At 46.0% G+C, this 25436-nt stretch overlaps 1 protein-coding gene across 10 annotated transcripts in view; it reads right to left on the bottom strand.

Annotated features, from left to right (window-relative positions):
• Positions 1-20794, bottom strand: part of ACLY (ATP citrate lyase) — a 45872-nt gene extending 25078 nt beyond the window's left edge. For 3 of the 10 annotated variants that reach the window (XM_075059744.1, XM_075059748.1, XM_032789001.2), the window contains exons 1-5: positions 20690-20780; positions 7062-7233; positions 4130-4252; positions 1668-1730; positions 664-854 (exon numbers count right to left, since the gene is read on the bottom strand). In XM_075059744.1, the coding sequence (XP_074915845.1) occupies positions 664-854; positions 1668-1730; positions 4130-4252; positions 7062-7220 (536 nt within the window). In that variant the 5' untranslated portion in view covers positions 7221-7233; positions 20690-20780. Of the gene's footprint in view, positions 1-663; positions 855-1667; positions 1731-4129; positions 4253-7061; positions 7234-10077; positions 10257-14596; positions 14684-15975; positions 16632-20689 lie in introns of all 10 variants that reach the window. The other 7 variants (XM_032788998.2, XM_075059749.1, XM_075059745.1 and 4 more) reach the window with 7 other exon arrangements.
• Between the last annotated feature and the right edge of the window lie 4642 nt (positions 20795-25436).

Genomic DNA, 25436 nt, shown 5'->3' with positions numbered 1-25436 from the left:
CTGCAGAGGAAATGTTATCTCAAGACTGTGATCTGATGTTTCCATCTGATTTAATGTCATTAGGAGTGAACAAGAGTGGATCTAAGAGCCTGATGAAGTGCATCTCAAAAGAAGGCCTTCAGCAATTATTGTGTTTCCAAATAATGAATAACGAGATTAGTTACCTGCATCTTCTTTAACTAGATGCTTAATAGTTAGTTTTCAAATCTGAAGATCAATCTGAAATAAGCTTTTGGATATCAAGAGAGGCTATAAAATCTAAAGTAGCTCAACCAGGACAAGGAATCACACTTTTCCATAATCAGCCACTGGATTCAAGTAGTTTTACAAGCCCTGCAAGACACAGCAATCAGACTCCAGGAATTGTCCTGCCCTTACATAAAGAATGATGGGGGAAAAGGGTTGTCCTTGGGCTGAAGGCTGAATGGTAAAATATGCCTTTTGCAGCTCAACAGGAAACACAGACAACCCCAAGGAACTTAGATTGTTTGGGATGCAGTGCACATTCCTGCCCATACTCATAAGCTATAAAGAGAAGGACTTCAGGGAGAAAAATGAGGATCAACTCCTCCACTGAAACATGAGAGCTCTGGGGAAGGAGAGCTGGCATATTGAACACTGGGACTGGGGGCATATAGGATGTAGAATTATATCCCTGCTTACTCTTTCTTCTCCTCCAGTGCGTGCACCAAGAGATGTTTTTTCACATCGGATGCACTGAGCTTTTCATCCACCCTCACCAAGAGCTTCTGAGCTTTGGCATCAACATCTCCCACGTCCACACCCCCTTGATGGTGGAAGAGCACATAGTCCCCCTCGCGGGCAGCATAGATGCACACGTAGAACTCTTCTTCCTATGGCACAGATCAGAGGGATGACTATTAGCCAGTAAGTCACACCCAGCAATGGCACTGCTTAGCTAAATTTCCAGGGGTCCCCAAGTTAACTCACTGAATAACCCAACCCAGGAGTAGTTGGTGTCCATCAGAGATGTCCTTAATACATCCCAGGGAATTCTACAGACTATTATATGGCTGTGCTTGGAGGGGCAGCCTGTGGAGACTTCAGGTCCTAGCACATGATGCTCCAGTTTGATCCCAACAGCTTTCACTGGGCACATCATATCCCAGGACCTAAAGTCTCCTTGGTTAGCTGTGATCTGCTCCCATTTTCAACAACGGAAGTACAGGCTTCAGATGCCTGTTAAGGTGCCAGCACAATCCGCAGTTGGGCAAAATGAGGGAATTTCAGTTTCAGATGTTGAAAGTAGCATACGACGAACACCACAGACTAAGTCAGGGGAAGATTATGTGCTAGCTGCATCTCCCTCAATGTCACGTAAATTGTCTCACTTCAGCACTCTTTCATCTTCCTGCTTGACAGCCACCAGATTGGAGGAACAATTTATTGCCTGTTCCCATGTGATGTTTACTGCAGCAGGATTTCCTCCTGGTGGGGAGGAAAAGCAACCAACCAGTGCAGCTGTAAATCGCTGTGTCTGTGCAAAGATTCTAAAGCTCTCTATTTCTCAGTGACAACATGCATCAGCATCATCACCTTTAGGACATCCACTCAGGTGCCTGCTTTTGCCACCTCTAAGAGCAGTCAGTCTGGACCAAACAAGATTATTTTGGAGCACTTCTTTGTGTTTTAACTGGAATACCCACCTGCTTGTGAGGGACGAAGGGCTCGATCAGGAAGTTCTTAAGGATACCTGTCGCTTTAGCGATCTGTTGATAGGAGAGACACACACCATTAAAGCGTCACACAGTATCCACAGCTAAGACATGGCAGAAACACACGCCAGGATGTCTTTAACGTTGCTCTGACGCAAACTGATTCCCAACAACCTCTGTTGGTTGGAATGCGTATCCCTGAAACCAAGATCTCCATGCTTTAGCATGGCAGCGTGTACTACTGCGGCTATGAAGACCACTGGGCTAGTCTGTAGCATTTCAACGCTCAAAGGAAGCTTCAGGGAGCCTTCTCAGAGCTCAGTGGCTCCCACATCTCCATAGTCTGTGTTCTCCAGAAAGCTGGCAATCTAGGACATTGTACTGACATCACCTACGAAGTCTGCTTTCCCCTTTTCCAATGGCGACTGCTGGTCTCACTTAAACTGCAATGTATAGTAGTTTGCGACTTCACATCCCAGAAGCACAATATTTCCAAAGGGCACCACTCAGTTCAGTACTAAGTGCTACACAAGATGCACGTACTGTCCTCTCATTAACCCTTCAGTAACTAAAACACATTCCACAGTGTTATGTCCAGCGTGGGGCAGGAGGATCCGAATTTTCTCTTTAGACATTGTTAATGGCTGATTTTTTGAAGGGTTATTGTCAGATGAATAGTCAGTTTTTGTCCTCTTTGCCTCCGGCTGACAGCTTACATCAGCTAGGGCAAATGAAGGCACCAGAATGGCTTTATCCTCAGATGAACGGCAAAAACGACAGGCCCTCAACACAGGCCACAATCCATATGCCTCGCCAAAGTCAGCAGTTCACAGGCTGGGTTTAAACAAGGCAGAATGCAGTCAACACCCAGGAGATCAACACTCATGTCCGCCCAGAAAAGCAGGCTTGAGAGGAACCATTCCCCAAACACAGGCTGTGGAGGGAGAGAGAACTGTCCTCTAGGCTCACATTATGATTATAAATATTAGTGATCATGGAAAGGAATGGGAGATTTAGCAGGAACATCTGGTTACTATTTTAACTTCATACACATGGAAACCTGGTTTCAAATACCATCTTAAGTCATCATGTAAAATGAGTTTGGTGGTTCTTTACTATTAGACGGTTGTCCAGATCCCCAAACCAGTGCACAATTTGAAGTGATCAGCCTCTGCTCACAAAACCCCCAAGACTGGGATGTCAGTGGGCTGCAGGACAGGAGTAAGGGTCATCAGCAGAGCTACGTAAGGCAGCTTGCAAAACCCACGGTTAAAGCCAGCCTAATCTGCCTCAGTCCAACTAGTGGTATCATCCCCCACTTTCACAAGCCCTGAACATTAATTTGGAGGGCGTGGGGGGAGGAATGTATATGAAGATAGAATAATCAGGTCTCCAAAAGGTTTGTTTTATGGATAACAAAATGCCTTGGCTGATTTAATCCTTTTTTAAATCGTTTTTTACCCTGAATGATTTTTTATGCCTTTAAAGGCTCAACACATTTAGGAAAATGGGTGAGACACAAATACTGGGTCATGAGCCCATGCCCCCATACTGAGCCCACTCAGACATGGCTACTGCATTATCCTCAGCAGTTATGTCAACACCCCTTGTTTCTCAAGGGGCTGCCTGCCCCATTTTACAATGTCCTTCAGCAGTGGCTTTGCAGTCCCTGCAGTGCATCTCAGTGATAGAGCCAGCTGCATATATCAGTCACAGGAACGACAAGGCCTTGGTTACCCCCAGAAAGCATGACTCCATCAACTCCTGAGATGCAGAGGCTGAGATAACAGGTGTCTTTATCATTGTCAGAGCGTTCCCAGGAGAATAAAAAAGTTACAAGACAGCATCCAATTAAAATGAGGACTGATATAAAACTCCAATGTCAGCCAACAGACAGTGACTAATACACTGGCTGGCAACAATGAAGGGGTGATGTGATTGCTTTTAGTCCAGTCTCGTTACAGCTACTCTGGGCACCAGTAAAATGAAACAGTCACCCCCACTAGAGGCAGTGCTGGCTCTTCGAGGTACTGTTTTCTGGCTCCTAAGTGGGGACAGATATTTAGAATTATACAAGAATTCAGTGGGAATTCACCACATTTTTCTACTGTCAGTGCTTCACGATAGGCTTAGTCACTGGATATAAATAATGGGTAGTAAGTTGACTTAACTGTGCCATCAGGGGGGTACCAAATGGTGCTTAATTCCCAACAGTAGATACACATAGGTCAGATTCTTCTCTCTCTTGGTTTTACATCAGCATCACTTCAATGATTATTCCTGCCTTACACTGGCATATGCAAGAGGGAGAACCTGACACACAGAAACTAACATACAAAGCCCACTAAAGATCAGGTTTATAGTATGAAAGGGTCAGAGCAATACAAGTGATGTTTCAGCTCTTCACTGCTACATCTGCCATCATAACCTTGGCCAATACGCTCCATACCTACCGTAGTTTCTTTTCCCAGACGTAGTTTGAGCCAAGCCTTCACCTGACCCAGGTCAAGATTAACTCCAACTAATCCAAGCTTCCCACGCCGTTTTATCAGCTGATCCGGCTTCACCACCAGACGCTAGAATATAAGCCATGAGGGGAGAGAAAAATCAGAAGCTTTGAGTTAAGCAGAAACAGTCTCTGCAGATAATTAAACTGAGTTTTAAATTAAGTAAATTCTCTGCAGCAAATGTTCTGGGGGAGAGTTCGTTCAGCCTATTGGCCGGCACCCAACGTACTATGGTTGCTAGGCAAAAAGCACCACTAGTGCTTCCCTAGGTACTAGGTCAGAGATACTACCAAGTTCGCAAAAAAAAAAGAAAAATATCAAGAGATCATAAGCCACAGAACAAACGCTGGGGCAGAAATACGGCTGCAATCCAGCTAAGTGGGGGTTTTGGCATTAGGAGAGGGACAGAGTCAGATGACGCCTTCCTGGAAGCATCCTGGTTGCAGTGAAAACTCACTTGGATTTTTGCTCATATTTGCAGAGCTGTGTTATGAGCCAACTGAACACAATCCCAAGAATTCTCCAAAAACTTTGTGGTCAATTTCCCTTTTGTTCTGACATTTAACTTGACTAAATTCCAACTGGGCAGTAACATTCTAAATCAGATTTCCTTTCTGTTTCATTTGGATACAGGACTCGTCCTAACTCCCTGTCCTGAACTGATACAATTTGTTGCTTTGTGCTGTTAAAAAACTGCCTTTTATTCACTTCTGAAGTTGCTATGTGTCAGTAGTGGGTGTAGGGAGATAATTTGTTGAGTGCTTTGGGATCCTTGAGTGAAAGTTGTGAGAGCAGCTGTGATTATAATGAGATTATCAAAAGGTGATTTGTTTAGCTGTTCTCCCTTCCCTGAGAATCCGCACTGAACAACATTCATTATTCCCTTGGTTCTGCAAATTGCTTTGGCAAAATGCATCATTAACTAAAGCTTCCCTGGTGAGCAGAGGCTTATAAAGGCAAAATTGCTACTGAAGTAGAAACCTGCAATGCCAGAGAAGCAAGCAAATGCAATCTGACTTCTCACAAACATGACGTTTCTTTACTAGAGATTTGCCAATGCCAGGGATAAGGCTGGAATTAGAAGGGTATCCCATTTCAGTTGGCCCACAGTAGCTCTCTATTGGACTGCTGCAGAAGGCTCCCCCTAAAGGAAGTACGCATCTCAAGCTTACATAGGTCACTTTTTGCTGAGCAGAGAGAGTTCTCTACAGTGCTCTTCCCCTCCTGTACTGCCCATCCTCATCCACCCAGTACAGACTATAGCTTTAGTGATCTATGTTATAGAGCAGTGGTTCTCAACCAGAGGTACATGTACCCCAGGGGTATCCAGAGGTCTTCCAGGGGGGTACATCAACTCATCTAGCTATTTGCCTAGTTTTTCAACAGGCTACATAAAAAGCACTAGCAAAAAGTCAGTACAAGCTAAAATTTCATACAATGAAATATTTATACTGTTCTATATAGTAAGTATACACTGAAATGCAAATCCAATATTTATATTCCAACTGATTTATTTTATAATTATATGGTAAAAATGAGAGTAGACAATTTTTCAGTAATAGTGTATGGTGACATTTTTGTATTTTAGGTCTGATTTTGTAAGCAAGTAGTTTAAATGAGGTGTAACTTAGGGGTACACAAGACAAAAATCAGACTCATGAAAGCAGTATATTAGTCTGGAAAGGTTGAGCGTCACTGGTCTACAGCAACAACAAAGCACTGCAGTATGTAATATGGTGATAGCAGTGTCCCTTTGCTGGATGGACACTGAAACCCCACAGATGTTTCAAGGGTTCAGTAAACAACCCCAACAAAAGGATGTGTGCTGCCCACAGTTCATTTAGGAGTCCTGAAAAATCTCTCAGCAATAATGCTGATATTTCCCAGCAGCAGACTCTAGCAGCTAAGTGGTGAGCATTTAATTAGTTACTGTGCAGGTGCTATCAATCAGCAAGTAAATGGACAGTATGGAACATCCATGTTCTGCTAACCACTGGCTAAAGTAATTAATAGCTGGAAAGGAGCCAGGTTAGCCAGATAAAGGAACTCTGAAGAGATGCTCACTGCTCTACGGAGAAGATGCATGGCTAGGAAGCAGGACAAAAATGAAAGAGCAGCAACAAATTGACCGTACGTTTTTGCTCAGGTACAAGAAATTCAACACATCTACTTAGTGAAACACAAAACTAGTCAGAGTGAAGGCCAGTCACTCCAATGCTATGATCATCCTCAACCCACTCTATAATGCTTGGGTAAGGAAAGGGTGTCAGAAGAGTGCATGTTGTTGGGAATGAAGACTGAAATATCTAGAGCACGGTAGCTACATGAGTACCTCACGCTCAAGTTTTTTTGCTAGCGTGGGCCAATCTCTTGATTATTTGTCTGCTGACATTTCTTCGTTTAATTGGAGTCACTCAAGCCCTCAAATCAGCAACACAGTCAGGTTTCTTTGACACCAATACAGCATTACTGAAGCCAGATTTTATCAATTCTCAGTGCTCCACTGCCACATTGGGAGACTTTCCTCCACATTTCCTTGCATAGATCCTAACAGCTACTGACACTTCACAATAGCACAGCGTTCTACAATGCAGCCTGCCACTGCCATCAGCTTTAGAGAACCTGCATGCAATGCTCCAACGTACAGCCATGTTGGCAGTAGTCATACTAGAGTGTGAGAGCAGAGGACCAGAAGACAGATGCATGGGTTCCAGTCCCAGCTATCAGACTTACTGTGTGATTTTGAAGGCAGGTCATCTAACCTCCCACTCTGTAATTACTCACCTCACAGGAAGTATGTTGTACAGCCTAGTGATTGTAAAATGCTTAGAGACGCTTCAATGAATGGCACTGCAGAAGGGCAAGTCATTGTGCTTACCTCAGTCAGGAGCCAGGGATGATCCTGGGTCAGCCGATCCCAGTCGGTGTCAGTCGTCACTCTGGCATACTTGAAGCGGTTCTGAATGGCTGAGGATGTGCAGATATATTTGTACAGGAACTCCTTCCCCGTCTGCTCAGATATGGCTTTGGCTGACATGGCTATCTAGGAACTGAATAAAATTAAAAGAGAGAGAGACAAGGTGAGTGATGTAATATCTTTTTACTTCCTCTAGACCTGAGGAAGAGCACTGTGAAACACAAAAGCTTGTCCTTTCCACCAACCACAGTTAGTCCAATAAGAGATATTACCACACCCGCCTTGTGCCTCATATCCTAGGACCAACACAGCTACAAATATAGACAGAGACACTGACTCAGATTTGCATAGACATTTCATCCATCAGGTTCAATGAGAACATAAGGCTAGCCTAAGCAGAGACATTTATTAATCCAAGTGCCTATCCAGAGCTCCAGGCTCCATCTTGTCATAATGAAAAACCTACAAAATTCCACTGATCAAGTAAATAGTCCCCATTGATCAAAAACCTCATCCCATTCAATGACTCCTTACATCCTATCCATTTTCCACCCCCTAGGGGAGAGACTGGAGCCTTGCAGCAAGACCAGAGAGCCACCCAACTCTGCATTGAAGAAGCCTTCACAGTAGATGACCTGTCAGGTCCGTGCCTCCCTGCCATCCCCACCCCTATAGGCAGTGTAACCTGCCCACAACTACGTACACCCTGGGCACTGGCTCTCTGTCATCACAGGGCCTCCCTGTAACATACTTGCCCTTCCCCCCTCCCCAAGTTGTTTTCGAGTGGCAGTAGGGCAGTATGACAGAACCCCCTCCCCCAGCCCACTCTTTTTTTCCCAAAGTATGTTACTTTTCCAGCATGTCCTCCTGACAGGACCCCTATTAAAGTTAATCAAATGCTTATATCTGAACAGGAAAAAAACCCTCCATTGTGGTCCTTTCCCTCCCCCCCCCCCCCGGAACCCTTGTTTACAATACCACCTCACTTTATTCTTCCAGAACAAGTGGCCTGAGGACAGCCTCACAACATGTAGACTAAGTGCTTAACAGCATCTAGTTTCTATGGGGGAGGAAATTCTATGTGCAGAATTCTGAAAGGGGACTAAGTGAGGAGCTGGAAGTTCTTAAATTCCTTTCGCCTTCCAAAGGATGGGCTCTATGATCAGCGAGGAATTCACTCCTTTAAATACACCAGCACACAGGGCTCTATATTCTTGGAGCTGCAACTTGGTTTTGGATGCAACATGAAAGTACCACGAAGTGTTAGTTATAAATGGCACAGAAATGTTTATTGCTGCTATCATTATAAAAATTCTCATTTTACTGAACCCATTTTCACGTGACAGGCACCAGATCAAACGCTTGTGACCTGCAGAGGTTAACAAATGGCTCCATTTTTTCTAAGTGTTAGATCACTGAAACTGGCATAGCCAACAATTCATGGATTTCTGGGCATAACAGCAGTGCTCTTCAGGCTACTTGCCTTAGCAGGACTTCCCTTTGCAAAGCCAGGGATGCAGTAAGTGGAGGGGTTCACACAAGCAAAGCTCTTTCATTCCAGTCTCTTTTGTAGGAAGAAAGGGGACATAAAGTGATTCTCTCCCAATTATCATGAACCAAGAACTACTCTGAACAAAAAAAATCAGTAGTGAGGAGTGGAAGAGCATAAGAGAAAAAAAACAAAACCCCAAAACAAACCTTCAGCCACCTTGTAACAGTCTGGCCATGGAAGTATACAAATATGACTTGGCAAAGATAGCTGGCAATCCCATCACAGGACAGGGGCCAGATAGCACGTACAAATCCATCAAAGGAAGCAGTCTAAACAGACACAACAGAATCTATTCAGTGCCTCTAGTTCTTGTAATAGCTCATGGTTAATAAGAACCTGTACCAAGGTGGGCAGTTTCATCTTGGATTTAGCTAGGACCATGACTGGGAATAATTAGTGATCATTATAAACTATGGTCTTCCCCTCCTTGTGGGCAGAGTTTTAATTTAAAGGAAGGAATACTCTCAATGGAGAAAAGGATGAGAGTCATGCAGCATTCTCCATACAAATCTGGGATCTAATGTGCTAATCTAGGAGACCCAGGTAGGCATTCAAAGCGCTCATGGAGGTGGATAGCTGAACTGCTGCGTTGACTGAATGCAAGAGTGCAGCCCAATGCTCAAGATCAGACTGCTTTCTGAATAGGCTATAGCACAATGCTGACTGACCGATCAACTAGATTAAAGTTAGCTCTATTTGCTTATTCTGAGACTTTCCTAAACAAAGTTATCATTTCCCAGGATGGAGTTATAGCCGTCTCTCAGGGATATGTATGTCTGGCAGGTACTAGATTGCATGTTCAGCCTGGGTGTCTACATGCAGTCATCCTGAAATAGCTGCAGCAGCAAGCTAGAGTGTCAGTCAGATGTCCGTCATTATGACTGACTTAGCAACAGCCTGTAGAGGGAGAGGAAGTGCAGCTGCAATCAGGTGACAGCAGGATATAAAACAAACTTAACAACCAAACCCATCATAACATCATCTCAATGCTACTAAGAGCAGGTGGGGGCAAGTAACAGGTAAGTGGATATGCTGCATGCCAATGGATTAGCTTCAAACTAACATTTTATGACCTAGAAGGCCTGCTCCATAGTTCATCTCTGGATCTGGCTACAAACAGTTGTGCAGATACCCACTTACTGTTGCTGGAGCTACTCAGCCATACTGCTGTGAGGGCTACAGCACCAGGCTCCTTTAGTACAGTGGTTTTCAACCTTTCTTCATTTGTGGACCCTTAAAATATCTCAACTGGAGGTGTGGACCCATTTGGAAATCTTGGTCTGCAGACGACAAGTTGAAAACCACTGCTTTAGAAGAACAAGAAGCTTGATGAACAGTAGTGAACTAGCAAAGGCATGATATAAGACAGTGCTGAGGAGAAGTAATATCTAGAATATCGGCAGGTATGTATGGTTAGAAGATGACCTTCATCCTCTTTGCTCACTATAGAGTCCAGTCTGCTGAATCTACTGTCAAGAAGAAGTTTTCTGCCCTTCTTAGCCCTGCAGATGCCACAGAGCTTTGGGAGAGCAAGCTGGATTCTACTGTGCACCAACATGAGCTGCAGAGTTGTTTTGATTGCTGAATCTTGATTAGCAGGGAAGCTAAGAGAGGCAGAAAGAACAGTTGCACCATTGGGAACCAGCTGGAGTTTTCAGCACCAACAGTTAGAGGGATCGTCTGATGATCTGCAAACTGAGCTAATTTGATCTGCAATTAGCAAAAAGGAGATGGAATGTCATCTTTACACAGTCACTTTCCTGACTACAAAAAGTCACTGTGACGGATTGTTTTGGATAGGTATATCCAGAAAAGCAAGTGAATTCCTTCCCAGCATGATTTATTGCCTGGTCAACCCACTGTCAACCTTTCATTTTAGACAGCAAAGATCAGGCATAATTGTGTGTTGGGTCAGTAGCTGGCACAGGTAAATGCAAGCCTTCCCTGCCCACCCAGACACAGCTCTGCCAATCACCTTCAGAGCAGCCAGCATGCTATTCTTGGCAATTTGTACAGCATCACTCACAAAGCTTTCCATTATCTTTTTGCTTTTAAGTGATGCTCTTTCCGGGAGCTTGGAGAGCTCCTGAGCCACGTGCTCTCTTTTATTTTGTCTGATAGAAAGCTATAATACACTTGGTTCCCACACCCCATGAAAATCCATCACTTGCCTGTTTTACAGCATGCCAAAGGGCAGCCTCAGAGAAAACCAGTGTCGCATTTCACTGCATTAAGATACTGAGTATGGCAAATCCATTTCTTACGTATTTTAAAGAGCTAATTACAGAGCTTATATTTTGGGTTCTTTCAGGATGAAATACTAAAAGTTCTCCTATAACAGTACAGCTCTGAAAAGCACTGCAGTACACAAATTAAATAATGAAAACCCCTATACGCATGTAAAATATTATACAGTGACGAAGAGTACTCCAAGGTTCCACTCCCACCTCTGGGAGGGCAGTATTATCTAGTGGTTAGAACAGGAAACTGGGAATCAGGATTCCTGGCTCCCATTCTGACATTAATTCTCTGTGTGACCTTGGGACTCTTCATGACTTCCTGTGTCTGTATGGTCATCCCCGCTCCCCCCCGCCACCAAAATCTGTGAAATGGGGGAATACTAACCTAATCCACTGGGCAGTTGTTAAACCTGGGGTATGCAAAGTGCTTTTAGAGCCTCTGATAGAAAGACAAGAGTGCTGTTATTGTGGGTTATGATACTGAAAGCCCACTAAGAGCTCATCACAGGCTTTACAAAATCTGTATTTCCTATTAATTCAGCTGTTCACGATGGTTGTTCCTCACCTGACCCCATTATCCTGAGTTTGTGACATCACAGCTGCTGTGGCAAGAGTGGTGATGCCAAAGGATGACGACACTGGAAGCAGTTAAAATGTTAAAAGCAACAAAGATCCTGCTTTCATTCAAGTGTTGCATAGTAATAAAATTGGTGGGGGGAGAAGCAGTAGGATTATCATAGTTAAGCTCTTCAGCTGCACTGACCCTGCTATTCCCATGACCATGGGGATAGAGAGAAAACTGAAAATATGCTGCTATCTGCAGAACTGTTCTGCACAACAGTCAGCAGAAAAATTTCCACAAGGCATCAGCAGATGCCTGCTCTATGCACTGAGTGCAGGTCTGCCATCTGTCACTAAGACAATCAGAGCAGGCCCGGCTAATTGTTTGTATCTGTTCTTTAGCAAACATTAGAGCCATAGCACAAACTAAGTGAAGCGCATGTAACATTCACTGCAAAAAGACCTTGTTGTTTTCCAATAATTAAGTAGGTCAGGTCCCAAACTTCACAGGCTCATTTTAAGCACTGAGGGTCTCACAACTATATCTGCTGCCAGTGGGAGCAGTGGGCACTCAGCTCCTCTGGGGAAAAACAAATTATATACACACACAAGCCCAAGGGTTACCCCCACCTCCTATCCATTGATCCATTTACTTGTTGACACCCCATTGTTTTTGCTTTCCTGGTCAAATCAGATTGCAGTCTTCTTGCAACATTAGGCTGCAATCTTGCAAGCTACATGTACATAGGCAGACCCCTACACCTGCTGCTATATGGTCAGGACATTAGCAGCATTCCTCAACTCAAGGGAGGCGTGGGATAAAGTTGGTGAACCTGTTCAATTGCTAATCCACAGCACTCTTTGGTGGCTAAAGAGCCATTCTAGAGACTCTGTGCAGGCATGGCGCATAGGCTTACTGCTAGGATCCATTTATTTCATTATTAGAAATCATCCCATCCTCACTGAAAGGAGAATGGTGGAAGCACAGTTGAATGGGAGACAAGACAATAGAGCGAAGGACAATTAGTTGGCATTTCAGAGTGTTTGGTCCAGACTTAACTTCAGAATATGCCAAAGACATTTATTTGAAACGGCTGCATGATACTCAGCTCCTTTGTATGTGCAAACAGAGAGCTCTGCTGAATGAAAGCCATGCACCCTGCCTTTTCTGATGGGTGAATCACTGTAGTAAGAATTACATTAAATATAATTTACTTTTTATGAGACACTGATGTCTCATGGAACTAGCCTTCACACGTGCCTTGAATAGATCTCGCTGTGTTTACAGAGGCTTTGCAAAAGAACAGTCTATCTGCAACAAAGATTATTTTGAGGGCATGCTTTGAAAGCAGCAGCATTATCTACAAGGATGTAAAACCCAACAAATTTTCAAGGAGCACCATACAAGTTATATACCAACATCAGAAGGGCAAAAAAAGATGAAATGATTATTAAACTAGAGAGGTCTGAGGAGTTTTCATGCTTTCTGAAGGACACATTCTTTCTAGTGAACTCCCGGTGATTTAATGCTCTGTTCCTTTATATATGCTGGTCACATTGTATCAAGTTGGGCTGAAGAAAGTGACAGGAAGGGCCAGAGCGCATCTCTGGGGAGAGTCAAGCTACTCCCTGATGGATGAAGAGGTCACAAGTAACATTACAAATCAGCCAAACAAAAACAGCCCCTATTCCCAACCTCTACACCGTGCCTCAGAATAGTCTCCATATTCCAGAACACATCCTCATTCCTCAACTCACTGGGGGGGTGTTTTAGATTGTTTGGATCGGATTCTGGCCCAAGATCCTAGCTGTTTTCACACCCTGCAGTAGATGCACTTTTGTGGGGAGATCATCTGAATGATTCCACACCAAACGTTGAACAATCTTTCAGCATGGAACGTTCCACTACAAAACAGAAGATTTTTAATTCACTGTACTTTAGGCCATAAGGGCACAATACTATGGTTAAAATTGTAACCACAGAACTGGACTAAGTGGCCCAGAAAGCATCAAGCCCCTGCTAAAAAAAGGACAAAATTATTAGAAATCAGCTGACCCAAACAGAAAGTCCTTAAACCCAACCCTGGATGCAGCTATGGAGATATTTGGATAGGGAGTCTCCTCCTTAGACAGAGGGTCCTGAACAAAGGGGACTCTGCCCAGCCCAATCTAGCTAGAAACCACTAGACAGGGAACAAGGAAAATCCAGTTGAATGCACAAGCCTACATTTTTAGGAGGGCGAGTGTCAAGAAGATGAATAACTAGAGGGTTGCACACTTTGTTGCTTCCGCAGGCTAAGCTCACTGCACATACCAGGGACCTCTTGCATTCCTCCATTCCCCACAAGCTCCCTATGAGTTATCTTGCTATCCCTCTCTATGTCAGGGATTTGCTGTAATCCTCACCCCTCATGCCAGGGGCTCAGGGCGTCTCCCTTCCCTCGCCCCATCAGGGCAGTATCTCTGTGTGCTCCCCATTCCCCTCTGTCACATACTGAGGCTCCACGAGTTTCCCTCCCCCGTTACAACATTTCTGCCTTCCTCCTCCCATGCCGGGATGCTATGTGCCCCCCATGCCGACCACTCCCCCCACCTGAGGGGCTCTGGGTGTCTACCCCACATGAGGGATTCTGAGTGCACACCTATTCTCCCCCCTTCAATTACAGAGATTCAAGCTGCTGGCTCCGCTGACCAGATGCCAGGGGCTCCATGTGTCCCCCATGTCTCTCCCTTTTCAGTCTTCTGATTTTCACCAAAATCAACAGTCTTCTTCTGCCCATCAGTGCCTAGAACATTCCCTGAAATGGTGGAATTGATCAGCTGCCATATGTTACATCCAGACAGACAAAACAGAAAAATGCCATTGAGCTGAGTGCAAGGCCCCACAAACTCAGCTCATATATAATCTAACATTTACTTTCTACCAAAAAGCCTAGTAACTTTAAAAGAGGACTGGATATTTAAATGGTAAATGAGAACCTACGGTTATGTTTGGAAGGCCATATACTTCCAACCAATCTAGAAGAGGATATCAACCCTCCTACTTCATGATTTGAACCAACCATTAGCTAACAGATTTAGGAAGAAACGTCCATTCTGGACAGGTTATTCCATAATTGTCTATTACAGGGTTTTGCACCTACCTCTGAAACTGCTTGTACTTGCTACCTTCACAGATGTGGTGCTGGGATAGACAATCCCTGGCCATTCCTAATTCCTATCTCTTCTCGCTGTAAGGAGAAATTATACATATGGGAGTGGACACACATTACTTGGCAAGAGGGTAAGCTACCCCCACTACTTTGCTGGGCCAATTGCTAAACACAATTTAACATGATTCTTCCAAAAGGCTTTCAATTAAACTGTGAGAGTCTCTCCCCTCTGGGGTTCGTTCCCTGCACAAAGATGCCAGTTACTGTGTCAAGAAAACCACAAGTTTTCAAAACATATTACCAGTTCATAAACAGGTACCACCTTTACAGACATCCCAGTGCTCATCAGGAACTCTAGAGAGGGTAAAGGAAACTCACAGAGTAAGTCACATTCTCTGGGGCTCAGAAATATTTACTTCCCTCTTCCAAAAAAGATGTCATCTGTCAAAGCTGCTGGAAGGATTTGTTCTTAGGAAAGTCATTCAAGCACATTAACAAAGGAGAAGAAAATAAAATATTCATACTGACGATGACAAGCTAGATAGGTCTGAGTGACGGAACGCTGACTCTGCTGTAACTTGACAGATACATATAACCTGATCTGGTGAGAGGCAGCTGAAGGCAAAATATCACCTAGTGCAGTGGCACACAATAGGGGAAGTCCGAACGGGCATTTTAGGCAAAGGAATCAGGGCAAAAACCCCTCCTTGACGTCTGAAAAAAGTTCCCTGGGATCTGCAGTGTTCACTAAGAGCAAGCGAGACACTGGATTTTAAGGAGTGCTCCAAAAGAAACTACAAACCTTAAACAGCATGGAACTCAGGTTTGTCTAACTGGGAAAGAAAAGAGGACCCAGTAGTTTAGGGATTTCAGAGCAGGGCCATTAAAGCCACTCCCTCTAGTAAAAATTGTGCAATTTGTTTAGGAAGGAGAATCTGTTGGGATTATTTAAACTAAAATTTGTCACTATGTTGCATCAGCCACCATTTCTAGGAAAATTGTGAAACTGGTGTTGGTAACAAGAGCAGCTTATGATAACCCCTTTCAGGACCAGTTACCAAGACGACATTTGAGTGGAGGGTCCCATCTAAGGCTCAGTTCAGATCTATGGAGCAGCAGTTTTTGAAGCAAAGAGGGGGAAAAAAAAAATCAAAGTAGTGTTCTTAGGAGAACAATTTCCCTTCTCACCTTCAGGGCAAAGCCTTTCCTAGGAGCAAGGGGCACCTAAACATGGTCTCTGTTAGATCCTGGACAGAGTTCCTGTTTACCTAGCACTACCAGCAGAGAGGAACTTTTAAACTCCCTCTCTAATGCAACAGATGGCAGATTGTTTGTTTTATAATTGAATCAGCAGAAAGCAATGATCTTACCCTTCCAAGCTGAGCTCATGTTAGCAATGCCAGGCCTTCCTCATCATTCATTCAGCTGGTCCCTTTTTTTCAGAAGTGAGAAGTCAAATCTCCAACTGCCAGAGAGTTGCTTTGCCAGATCAGCTGGGGCCACGTTTATGAATCTTGTTTGTAAAACCAGTAATAGATATTTAGCATCAACTAATAAAATCTGAACTCTGGATGGATGCAGCCAAAAATCTTACTATTGTGGCCAAATCTGCTCCTCTTTTTCATGACAGAAAATGTCTGAACTACCCTGGTTTCCCAAGATGACATGGAGTTCACTGCTTGGTTGTCAAATATCCAGTCACACTTGACAGAGCGAAGTGTTTATTCATCCTAGTAGCTCACCAGAGCTTCCTTCAAGGTGACATGCCAGTGCTGCTTCAAAACGCACTAGAAATACAAGACACTGAGGTCAAAGCTTTCCATTGGAGCTATCAGCACACAGTAGCTGTGGATATGGACATAGAAGCATGATAATTTCAGGCTTAATCTCAGTTGCTTCAGTCTTTCCAGGCTCTTTTGAAGGTAAGTAAGAGGTCAGCTTGCTATTTATCTTCCTTCCTCAATTTTGAGTGCCTGGTCCTTGTAACATGAACCCTGTATTCTCACTAGGAGGAGGGGAAGAGAAGCTATGGGAACAAGAGAGATTAAAGACACTGTGCCGAGTTCCACTCATATTGGACCCTGTTCCAATCACATGTCCAGTTCCCACTCGAGTGCATGGTATTCTGCTCTCAGTTACATGGCTGCAAACCAGGGGCTACTTATGTCTTGTCCACACTTGGTTCAGAACCATGCTAGCTAACTCCAGTCACCCCTGAACACTGCTGATGCTAGTAGACAAGAGATTCTCATCAAGAGTTTGTTTCTTTTTGAGAATGCCGCTACCATGCTATAGACCAGCCCCCTTTCCAGGTCATTCATTAACACCAAGACAAACACACAATAATCCCGGCCCACAGTGGCAAGGCCAGCCACACCAGCTCCCTTCTGGTAGCAACATACCTAGCTCTGATCGGAGCATAGGCAGGGCCTTATCCAAGGGAGTGGAAGAGGGACAGTTCAGAAAGTGAAGAGGGAGAGTTTACACTCCTGGTGTTTGTTTTTCCCTCTCCAATTCTCAAGATGTCATTGGGGTCTCCAGAAAGAGCTAAGAGGCTAACATTGTTTAAGAAAGGATCAAGGGAGACAACGCACAGTTAACACAAACACCCATTTAATCCTTGGATGTCAGCAAATCGAGATTATTTCTGTATGAAATCCTAAATCCCAGCACCACTCAGCTACAACAGGATCAAAACCCAAGAGGTCCTTATTGGCCAGACAGTGGGCATGCTCTGCTCAGCCACGTAGGAGACTAGAGTTTGAATCCCTGGCTCTTGAGGCACTAGGTCCCCCAAGTACATCTTGTTCCCCACAGGAACAGACGCACACCATCAGTACGGAGAACTGAACGTTGACTGACGGGAGGTATCTAATGCCCTGAGCAGAAGACAGGAGTTCTAAACCCAGCTGTAACATCTTTTCCCTCTGTACCTCTGGGTAAATCCCTGAATACCTTTCTCCATCTGGAAAATGCCCTGCTTCCAGGGACGGGTGCTTGGCCAGCACTCTGAACTGTTAGTATCCAAATTCTATGCTCACTATTTGTGTAGAACTCCCCGGTAGCATCATTGGGAGTCCCCTGCTTGGAAGGAGGCGGAAACATGTCCCTGTGGCAAGGGTTTATTTTGAGTAAGAATAAAGAAATACTATGGTCACAAGGACCCAGTCACACCATCAGTTGGGGGGGGGGGGCAAAGAGCGCTTTGCACATTGTGGGCTATAAGTAATACATTTAAAGGATGCGGCTGATAGGATATTAGGAAGTGAAACAGAAGAGGTAGGCATAATATATTCAACAGGCAGGTAGGATTTCAGCCTTTAAATACTTGGAATGAGGTGAAAAATGCAGTTCTGGGCAGAGAAATGTGAAGTTTAAAGCAAAAGAATTTCAAAAAAGCAGCAAAAGAGGAAGAGGTGTCTGAAACAAGCATGCAAGAGAGAGCTTGGGATGTGGTTGTTTAGAAAACCTGTGAAGCCTTTGGTTCTATTCACAGCAGGAATGAGAGGTCAGACAGGCTTCTCAGTCATTTCCCCAAGAACACAGCAGCCAATAAGAGGGGAAGACCCCCAAAGGGTCTCTGGATCCAGACTTGAGGAACTGCCACAGCATAAGCACTAGAACAGATCGTGCCTAGACTGTTTGTACAGACAACAAAGAAATCAAATCTTTGTGATCCAACAAAGAAAAGAAGAGCCCTTAATCCAGGTTTCTTATAGTCAGGGTTTGTGCTAAGCTCATTTGAAATAAGGTGGTATGTTTATTATGGCTTTTTAGCCAAGATCTCAGAACCATCCAGAGAGGTGAAGTGTCCTGCCCAAAGTCACAGAGCTGAAATCAGAACTCAGGAGTTCCTGATTCCCAGCCCCGTGTTCAGACCAGACTATTCCCCATCTTCACCTGTTATCATTGGTGTTATAGAAACCCTGGGTATACTGGCAACACACAGAAATCTTCTTTCCAGGGCCTTTTATAGTTCATCTGTAATATGCAGCAGATGAGAAGAGCTATTGGGACCAGTGTAAAGAGTAAATACCTCCAGTATAACATCACCACCTCCTGCTTCCTCCCCCTCAAAAATGAGAGATCACAGGAATGGAGGACAGTACCAAGTGTCAGAGGGGTGGCTGTGTTAGTCTGTATCCATAAAAACCATGAGGAGTTCAGTGGCACTTTAAAGACTAACAGATTTATTTGTGCATAAGCTTTTGTGGGTAAAACACCCCACTTCTTCATGCATCTGAAGTGGGGTTTTTATCCACAAAAGCTTATGCCCAAATAAATCTGTTAGTCTTTAAAGTGCCACCAGACTCCTCGTTGTTTTTTAGGAAGGGAGGATGAGACCTGCAGCTTGTTGGGCTCAAATCTCACCTAGCAATGACTACAATGCCTAGAGGTCAATAAATCTGACACCAAGATATTTAAACCACTATTACAAGTTTGTTGATTTAGTCTCATCAAGATCTGAATCATAATACCAGAGAATCCACAAATAACGTGATTTTAAATTAATTAGGGATGCTGCTATTTTACCCAAACTGCTTATCACCCAGGAGTATGATTCTTATCTAGCCAACTACTCTACGTCATGCCAAATCCACAAGACTGAACATGAAAGAATCAGTGCTAAGAAGCAACTAACAGATAAGACAGAAAACCTGAACACTGAAGTTTTACATAGCATCTCAAAGCCTGGATAATCAGGCAAGAATGACACTCTCTTTAAATTCTTCTGCATTTCTAGGAGGAGAAGGTGGATCCTAAGCTCAAAGACTCATTTTGCAGAAATACCAGTCTTGGCCACAGCTCTTAGCTCTCTGAAGAGGTCAGTGCAGCTACAACAATGTCTTGTAGGGGTTGTTATTGACAACTAATCTAGGTGTTTTCCCTTTAGAATGGATTACTGCTTCACATGACTAATGGCTGAATATTTATACCATCAATTATTGTCAAAGTCAGTAAGAAATAAAACTTGTTAAATGGGAAAATGTTGAGAGGTATTTAAAAGGTCTGTTATATGAGACAACAGGTGAGGCAGTGGCAGCACCTAATGATAAGCAGACAGAGATGCGAACATGCCAGCGAAGGAAGGAAAAATTAATCTAGGTTATCTAGTAGTTTGCTGACAATTTGTCAGGCTGGGTCTATGGCTCCTGGACTTTCATAATTCTTGTCACACCTGTAACCTTAAAAAAAAAGTAAAGTCATATCAAAGGAGAATTATTTGCTTAGTTAATTCCTCATTCCTGACTGTGTTTCCATAAGGAAGTGCAGCTTCTTCCAGGCATACTGCAGTGTCTATAGAGACGAAAACTTGCTATAGCAAGGTTTTTAAATTGTGTCGGCCCTAGGAAGGGAGCTTAGTGCCCCATTCTCAGATCCCACACCTTGTGCTGCCATTTACACTGGTGCAGCATGAGTGTGAACGGCTACCAGACCAGCAGCCCGGCGTTTCCCACGGACTTTGCACTGGTGTAAATAACTAAACAAGCTCCAGGGCAGTGGAGTATTAGCTCTGTGTCAGGCCAGGTCAGCAGCCCTGAGCCTCACATACTAGAGCGGAGACAGACACGCAGCAGCAGGGCGTACAATGAAGTGTGTGTCATTGCCACAGACGCCGCCCAGTGCTAGCCAGCCCTGCTCCCTACCACCTCCGGCTCGCAGGCCGGCCAGTCAGGCTCCAGCAGCGATCTGCCTGCCTCCCCAATGTTAGCCAAATGGGCTCCTGCTCCCCGGAGCTAGTCAATTACTCCAAGGAGGCACAGAGAACAAGACTGAGTTTTATCCAGACCTTTATTATACGACCAGCTGGTTCTCAACCAGCCTCTTCCCGACCTGCTGCTGCTCCCAGCCAGGGTCCCCACTTTGGGGGCTTTTTCTTATATCGGCTATTACCCCCCCACCTCCGCCCCGATTTTTCACATTTGCTGTCTGGCCACCCGTGCAAGCCGCCCCGGCTCGGCCAGAAGCAGAGCCAGGCAGCGCCCTCCCCTTCTCCGGGAGAGGGGGCGCCCAGCCGGCCCCCCACTGCACCGCGCTTTGCAAAGGGCCCTGCACGGGACGGGCGGCGAGCCGCGGACTTACCCGGGTGCACACGCGGCTCCGCTCCAGGCCAGCGCCCGCCTCGCTCACCCTCCTTTTGTCCAGCGCCCGCCCCACGGCTCATCTGGCTAGATGCGCTCCCCGCGCGGGGATTGGGCCGCGCGCGCCCCACGTGCTCCTAGCGCGAGCCGGGGCCACCCCCGCGAGGTGGGTCGAGAGGCTGCTGGGAGTTGTAGTTCTTCCCCCCGCCCCTGGGCTGGGCAGAGCAGGCGTGCCCGGGCGCTGCCACCGCAGCCAGGCATTGGGTAGCTGGCCATGGCTTGACGGGCCGCTCCCTCGGCTGGTTCATTACTCACGCTTGGCCGGGAGCCGGGGCAGTGGTTGCAGGGCGTTTACTTGCGTGGTCGAAATGTCAGTGACCCGCCCACGGATGCTCTGCGGCCACCCTGAGACTGGGAAAGGCGGCTGAGCACTGTGCGCCCACCGGCCCCTCGCACACAGCTCAGCCCGCAGCGTTCTCCCGGCTCCTGCTGGAGATAGGCAGGCGAGGAAGTGCTCCGCAGCGGCACCGCATTGCCACGGGGGGCGGCTGTCTGTGTTGCAATCTCCTGCATCCACCTGTTGCTCTACAGAGCGCTGCCTGCCTGTGTCTGCAGCTACCAGCCCATTATGTAAATAATTGCTTCTGCATCCTTTTGGTTATGCTGCAACCATCTACTGATAACAGATGAAATGTCCTTTCCTTTGGGGCTGACAATAATCCATTGCCCTTCTTATGGCCTTTCACCCGAGGCTCTTCAAGTACCTTATAAACATGAATTAACCTTCTTACCCTGCCCTGGGGTATAGACAGTAATCTAGGGTGGTCACACTGTGGCGATGGGTGCCTGAAATAGGTTTGGATCACTTCCTGCACCCTCACTTCAATCCTGTCAGCCCACCACACCTCTCTACCATACCACTGCCTTCAACTGCATCACCTACACCTCCTTCTTCTCTCTGGGGTCCTCTCCAGCGTGGCATGGCACTAGGACAACTTCTTGGCCAACCAGGCCCCCCACCTTCAACATGCTTCTCCCATGCAGCCTATCAGTGCTAATCTGCCACCCAGTAAAGCGTGATGATTTGTAGGAGTAGAAGGAAAATGCTAATTGCAGCAACACTTTGGGACTGAACCCCATCACCTGGGCCTTGTGGTTTAACTGTGGTCAGCAGCCTTCTCATAACAACAACAACATAATGATTGCTAATATTTTGTACTTACAGGTGCTTTTGATACAGTGTGGGTCAGTGTATCATTTACACATGGAAAACCTACCCGAGGAGCAGAGAGGCTAAGAAGTGAGCCCCACGATGCATCAGTCAGGAACAGTACCCAGCAATCTTTACTCCCCATCCTGTGCTCAGTTAACAGATGTCTCATTTTTAGATCACAAATTCCCAATAGCAGCCACCAGGCCTTTTCTGCTTGCCAGAAATAATCACTGTCCATTATTTTTTGCTGATATTTCCAATCTGTGATTAAAGCAAATATTTATGTCCTTATGTTCTTACATTATTTTCAACATTCTAGTCCTTTGCTCTTCTACAGCACCACTTATCAGAGGCTACCTAGGGCCCGGATCCTGCAGTGAGATCAACACACAGGGGTCTGCCTTCATGATCTTGCAGGACTGGGATGTCAGTGTGTTACAAACACTCATCCTCCTAACTCTCTTGAGGTCAAAGAGACTTAAATCCTCACTTATAGCTGGAGGAACTGAGGCTCAGAGGGGTGAGTGACTTGCCCAAGTTCGGACAGCGAGTCAGTGATAAAGCCATGAACATGCCAGTCCCTTTCTCTAAGCATAAGAGGATGTTCCCTTCTTGAGTTTACTACTATACCCACAGTCAACATGCTGCCAATACATATTAGTTACCACTGACTGTCCCAAGTTCTCCCTCTCTCCTCTCAGGAGCCTAGGATTTGCGATCCTGAATCCGAACCTCGGTCTATTTAGTGTGGTAGTCACACCCCACTGTCCCTCCACCAATGGACAAGGGAGTCTCTCATGCCACAAAGCTTGTGCAACACTGTACATGAGATCAGTTTACCCACTGGAGTGTGAGATGGGATTAGCACATGCAACTGCAAATATTGACCAGGAAATTCTCTAGCCCTTTTCAAAACCCAGCCTCAGGCTTTGACTTTTCCTAAATGAAGAGGTTAAATGTTACAGACCTTGATTAATTTGTTGGGATCAGAACCCCACCCGGGCTGGACTCATTGGTTCCAAATATCATTTTCTGAATATGCCAGACAACTACCACACCCACTGTGAATCAGCTGGTTGGGAGAAATACGCTAGCCTTAAATTTAGCAGGGCTTTATCCAGAGCCAAAATAAAGTCAAAACTATGATGTTCTGATAGTACAAGGAAAACACAGATTCTCTCAACCACCATTTCCCTTTGTCTGGAGGTATGAGAGAGAGAGAGAGTCAAGATGCCACCTCTACACAAGAAGATTGTCAACTCAGATTGACTAACCCCGCCTAGACATCAGATTCAGGGCCTGTCTCCTCAGTACCTTTGCCTTATTCAGAACCTCATGGGATGACCAGGCAGAAGAACCAGTTCTGTGTGTCAGCGGTGACTGTGGCGTATTTACATAATCACTTGCTGTGATTTGGCTGCAAGACGAGCATGCTCCAGGCTTCCCCGCTGTTCTTCCAGGGCGATGCTTCCAGCAAGGAGTTTGGAAACATCCAGCCACGTGAACAAAGTCATACAGAAGACAACTGATTTCACATTCTCAACAGGTCAGACCTGTTGACTCATAATAAACTGGTGACAGTGAGCAAAGGTAAGCAGCAGACTGTACCCAATGGCTAGAGGGTTCCCAAGAGATTTACTTACACAACAGGAGTATGTCTAGTCTGATTTCCTAGAACTTCCTGGACCCCATATTAACGTGTCCTGGACTTTTCCTCTCCTCCCCTTCAAAGCAGTGAGCATCTCCATCCCTGCCAAAATCTCTGCTCTCATTACTGGCTACCTATGCTCCTCTAAAGCTTCTCTTCTGTCCTCTCCCCTGGCATCCTTCACCCACTGCTGACTTTGGGCCACTTTTCACATAGCCCTTGTGCCTGAAACAGCCTCCCAAGAGAAATGGAATGAGCACCTCTTTCCTTCAGCTCCCATCTGAAAACCCAGCTGGTCTGCAGGGCCTCCAAGCGATAAAATAACCCACGTGATGCACTCGGTCTATTCTCTATGCTGAGATGGATTGGGATTCTAGTCACAAATGCACTGGGCAAGAGTTCTGCTGCTCCACTGTTTTAGCCACTTTGGTCTCTTATTCTTAGATCTTAGCTTTCTGGGGCAGGGAAGGACTCTAACAATGTATCTGGACAGTGTCTCGCCGGTGGGGCCCTGACCCCTAGCTGCGACTCATACACACTGCTGCAAAACAAACCGTAAATAATAACAAGGGCTGTGCAGAGCGATGAGACAATAGTCAGAGTCTTACCTGGACTGTAAAACTGGGCAGCCACTTCCAAGAGAAGACAGTGCAATTTCTTCCAGTTCCTCCACAGCCTTCCTTTGGGATTCTGTTTGCACATGGCCTCACTAAGGGCCAACCCCCCTCCAGCTTGTGTATCACAGAGCTCTGACAGTTAGAGAGTCTGGCTGGGAGAGTATTGCTACACAGCCCTCCTTGGCAGAGCAAGAGTGAAGGGCACTTAAGAAATCCCGTAGCAGGTCAGACCAACATTATGTCCCCTCTTAGAAATAGGTGCACAAGTGGGTCAGGCCCACAGCCAAATGGCAAGGATCACAACACAGGGGTGGCACTAGTCCAAGTGCACAAATTTATATATATGGGGTCCCAGGTAACGGGCTGCAGTTTCCCTCACAGTCATTAGGAGATGAGCCTGTGGATCTCGGTGGGAGGCAGAAAGGTTAGCCAGGGGTCTGGAAGCCAGGACTTCCAAGTTAGTGTTGTTTGTGTTACAGCATCCTGGCCACAGAGGGCAGAGAGCTCTGGGGGTGATGTGCTTAGGTGGGTGGAGTACAACTCAGAGCAGGGGGCTATGAAAAGGCAGTGGAGGGGCTGGGAGTACTGGGGGCCAGGTACACAGGGTGGAGGCCTGGCTCTGAGGTGCGTGGGAGGATAAGGCACAAGAGGGAATGGAGTTCTTTGGAGGGGGGGTGGGGAATGAGGTATAGGGAAATGTGGGGGGGGGGCAGAGGTGATGGGGGTCTGACAGTGAGGGCAGAGGGCTGGCAGAAGATAGAAACTAGGAGGAACGGAATACCTATGAGGCAACAGGGTACAGGGAAAGTGTGTGTGTGGGGGGGACACACAAGGACAGATTGGGGGCTGGATGGAGAGCTGGGGGGCTGGCAGGGACAATGCACCAGGGAATGGGTAGGGGCAGGGAAGTGGTGGACCAGGGGGTTGGCAGGGACAAGGCACCAGGGAATGGAGAGCAGAGAAGTGGGGGGACCAGGGGACTGGCAGGAACAAGGCACCAGGAAAGGGGGTGCAGGGACAAGGCACCAGGGAAGGGGGGCTGGGCGGCAGGGACCGGAAGGGAGGGAAGTGGGGGGGGCAGGGACAAGGCACCAGGGAAGGGGGACAGAAAGTGTTAAAGATCACGCGGGCTGCGGGTTGGGAATGAGAGGCACCTGCAGAGTTGGGGTTTGCAGGGCTGGGCTGGGACGGCGCTGCGCATCAGCAGAGAGGGGCACCGGAAGAGCTGGGGATGCGGGCAGGGCTGGGCTAGCAGGGGGTTGTGGGTTGG

The sequence above is a fragment of the Chelonoidis abingdonii genome, chromosome 21 (genome assembly GCF_003597395.2).
Source record: "Chelonoidis abingdonii isolate Lonesome George chromosome 21, CheloAbing_2.0, whole genome shotgun sequence".
NCBI classification, from domain to species: domain Eukaryota; kingdom Metazoa; phylum Chordata; order Testudines; family Testudinidae; genus Chelonoidis; species Chelonoidis abingdonii.
This window is presented reverse-complemented; position numbering and strand designations above follow the sequence as displayed.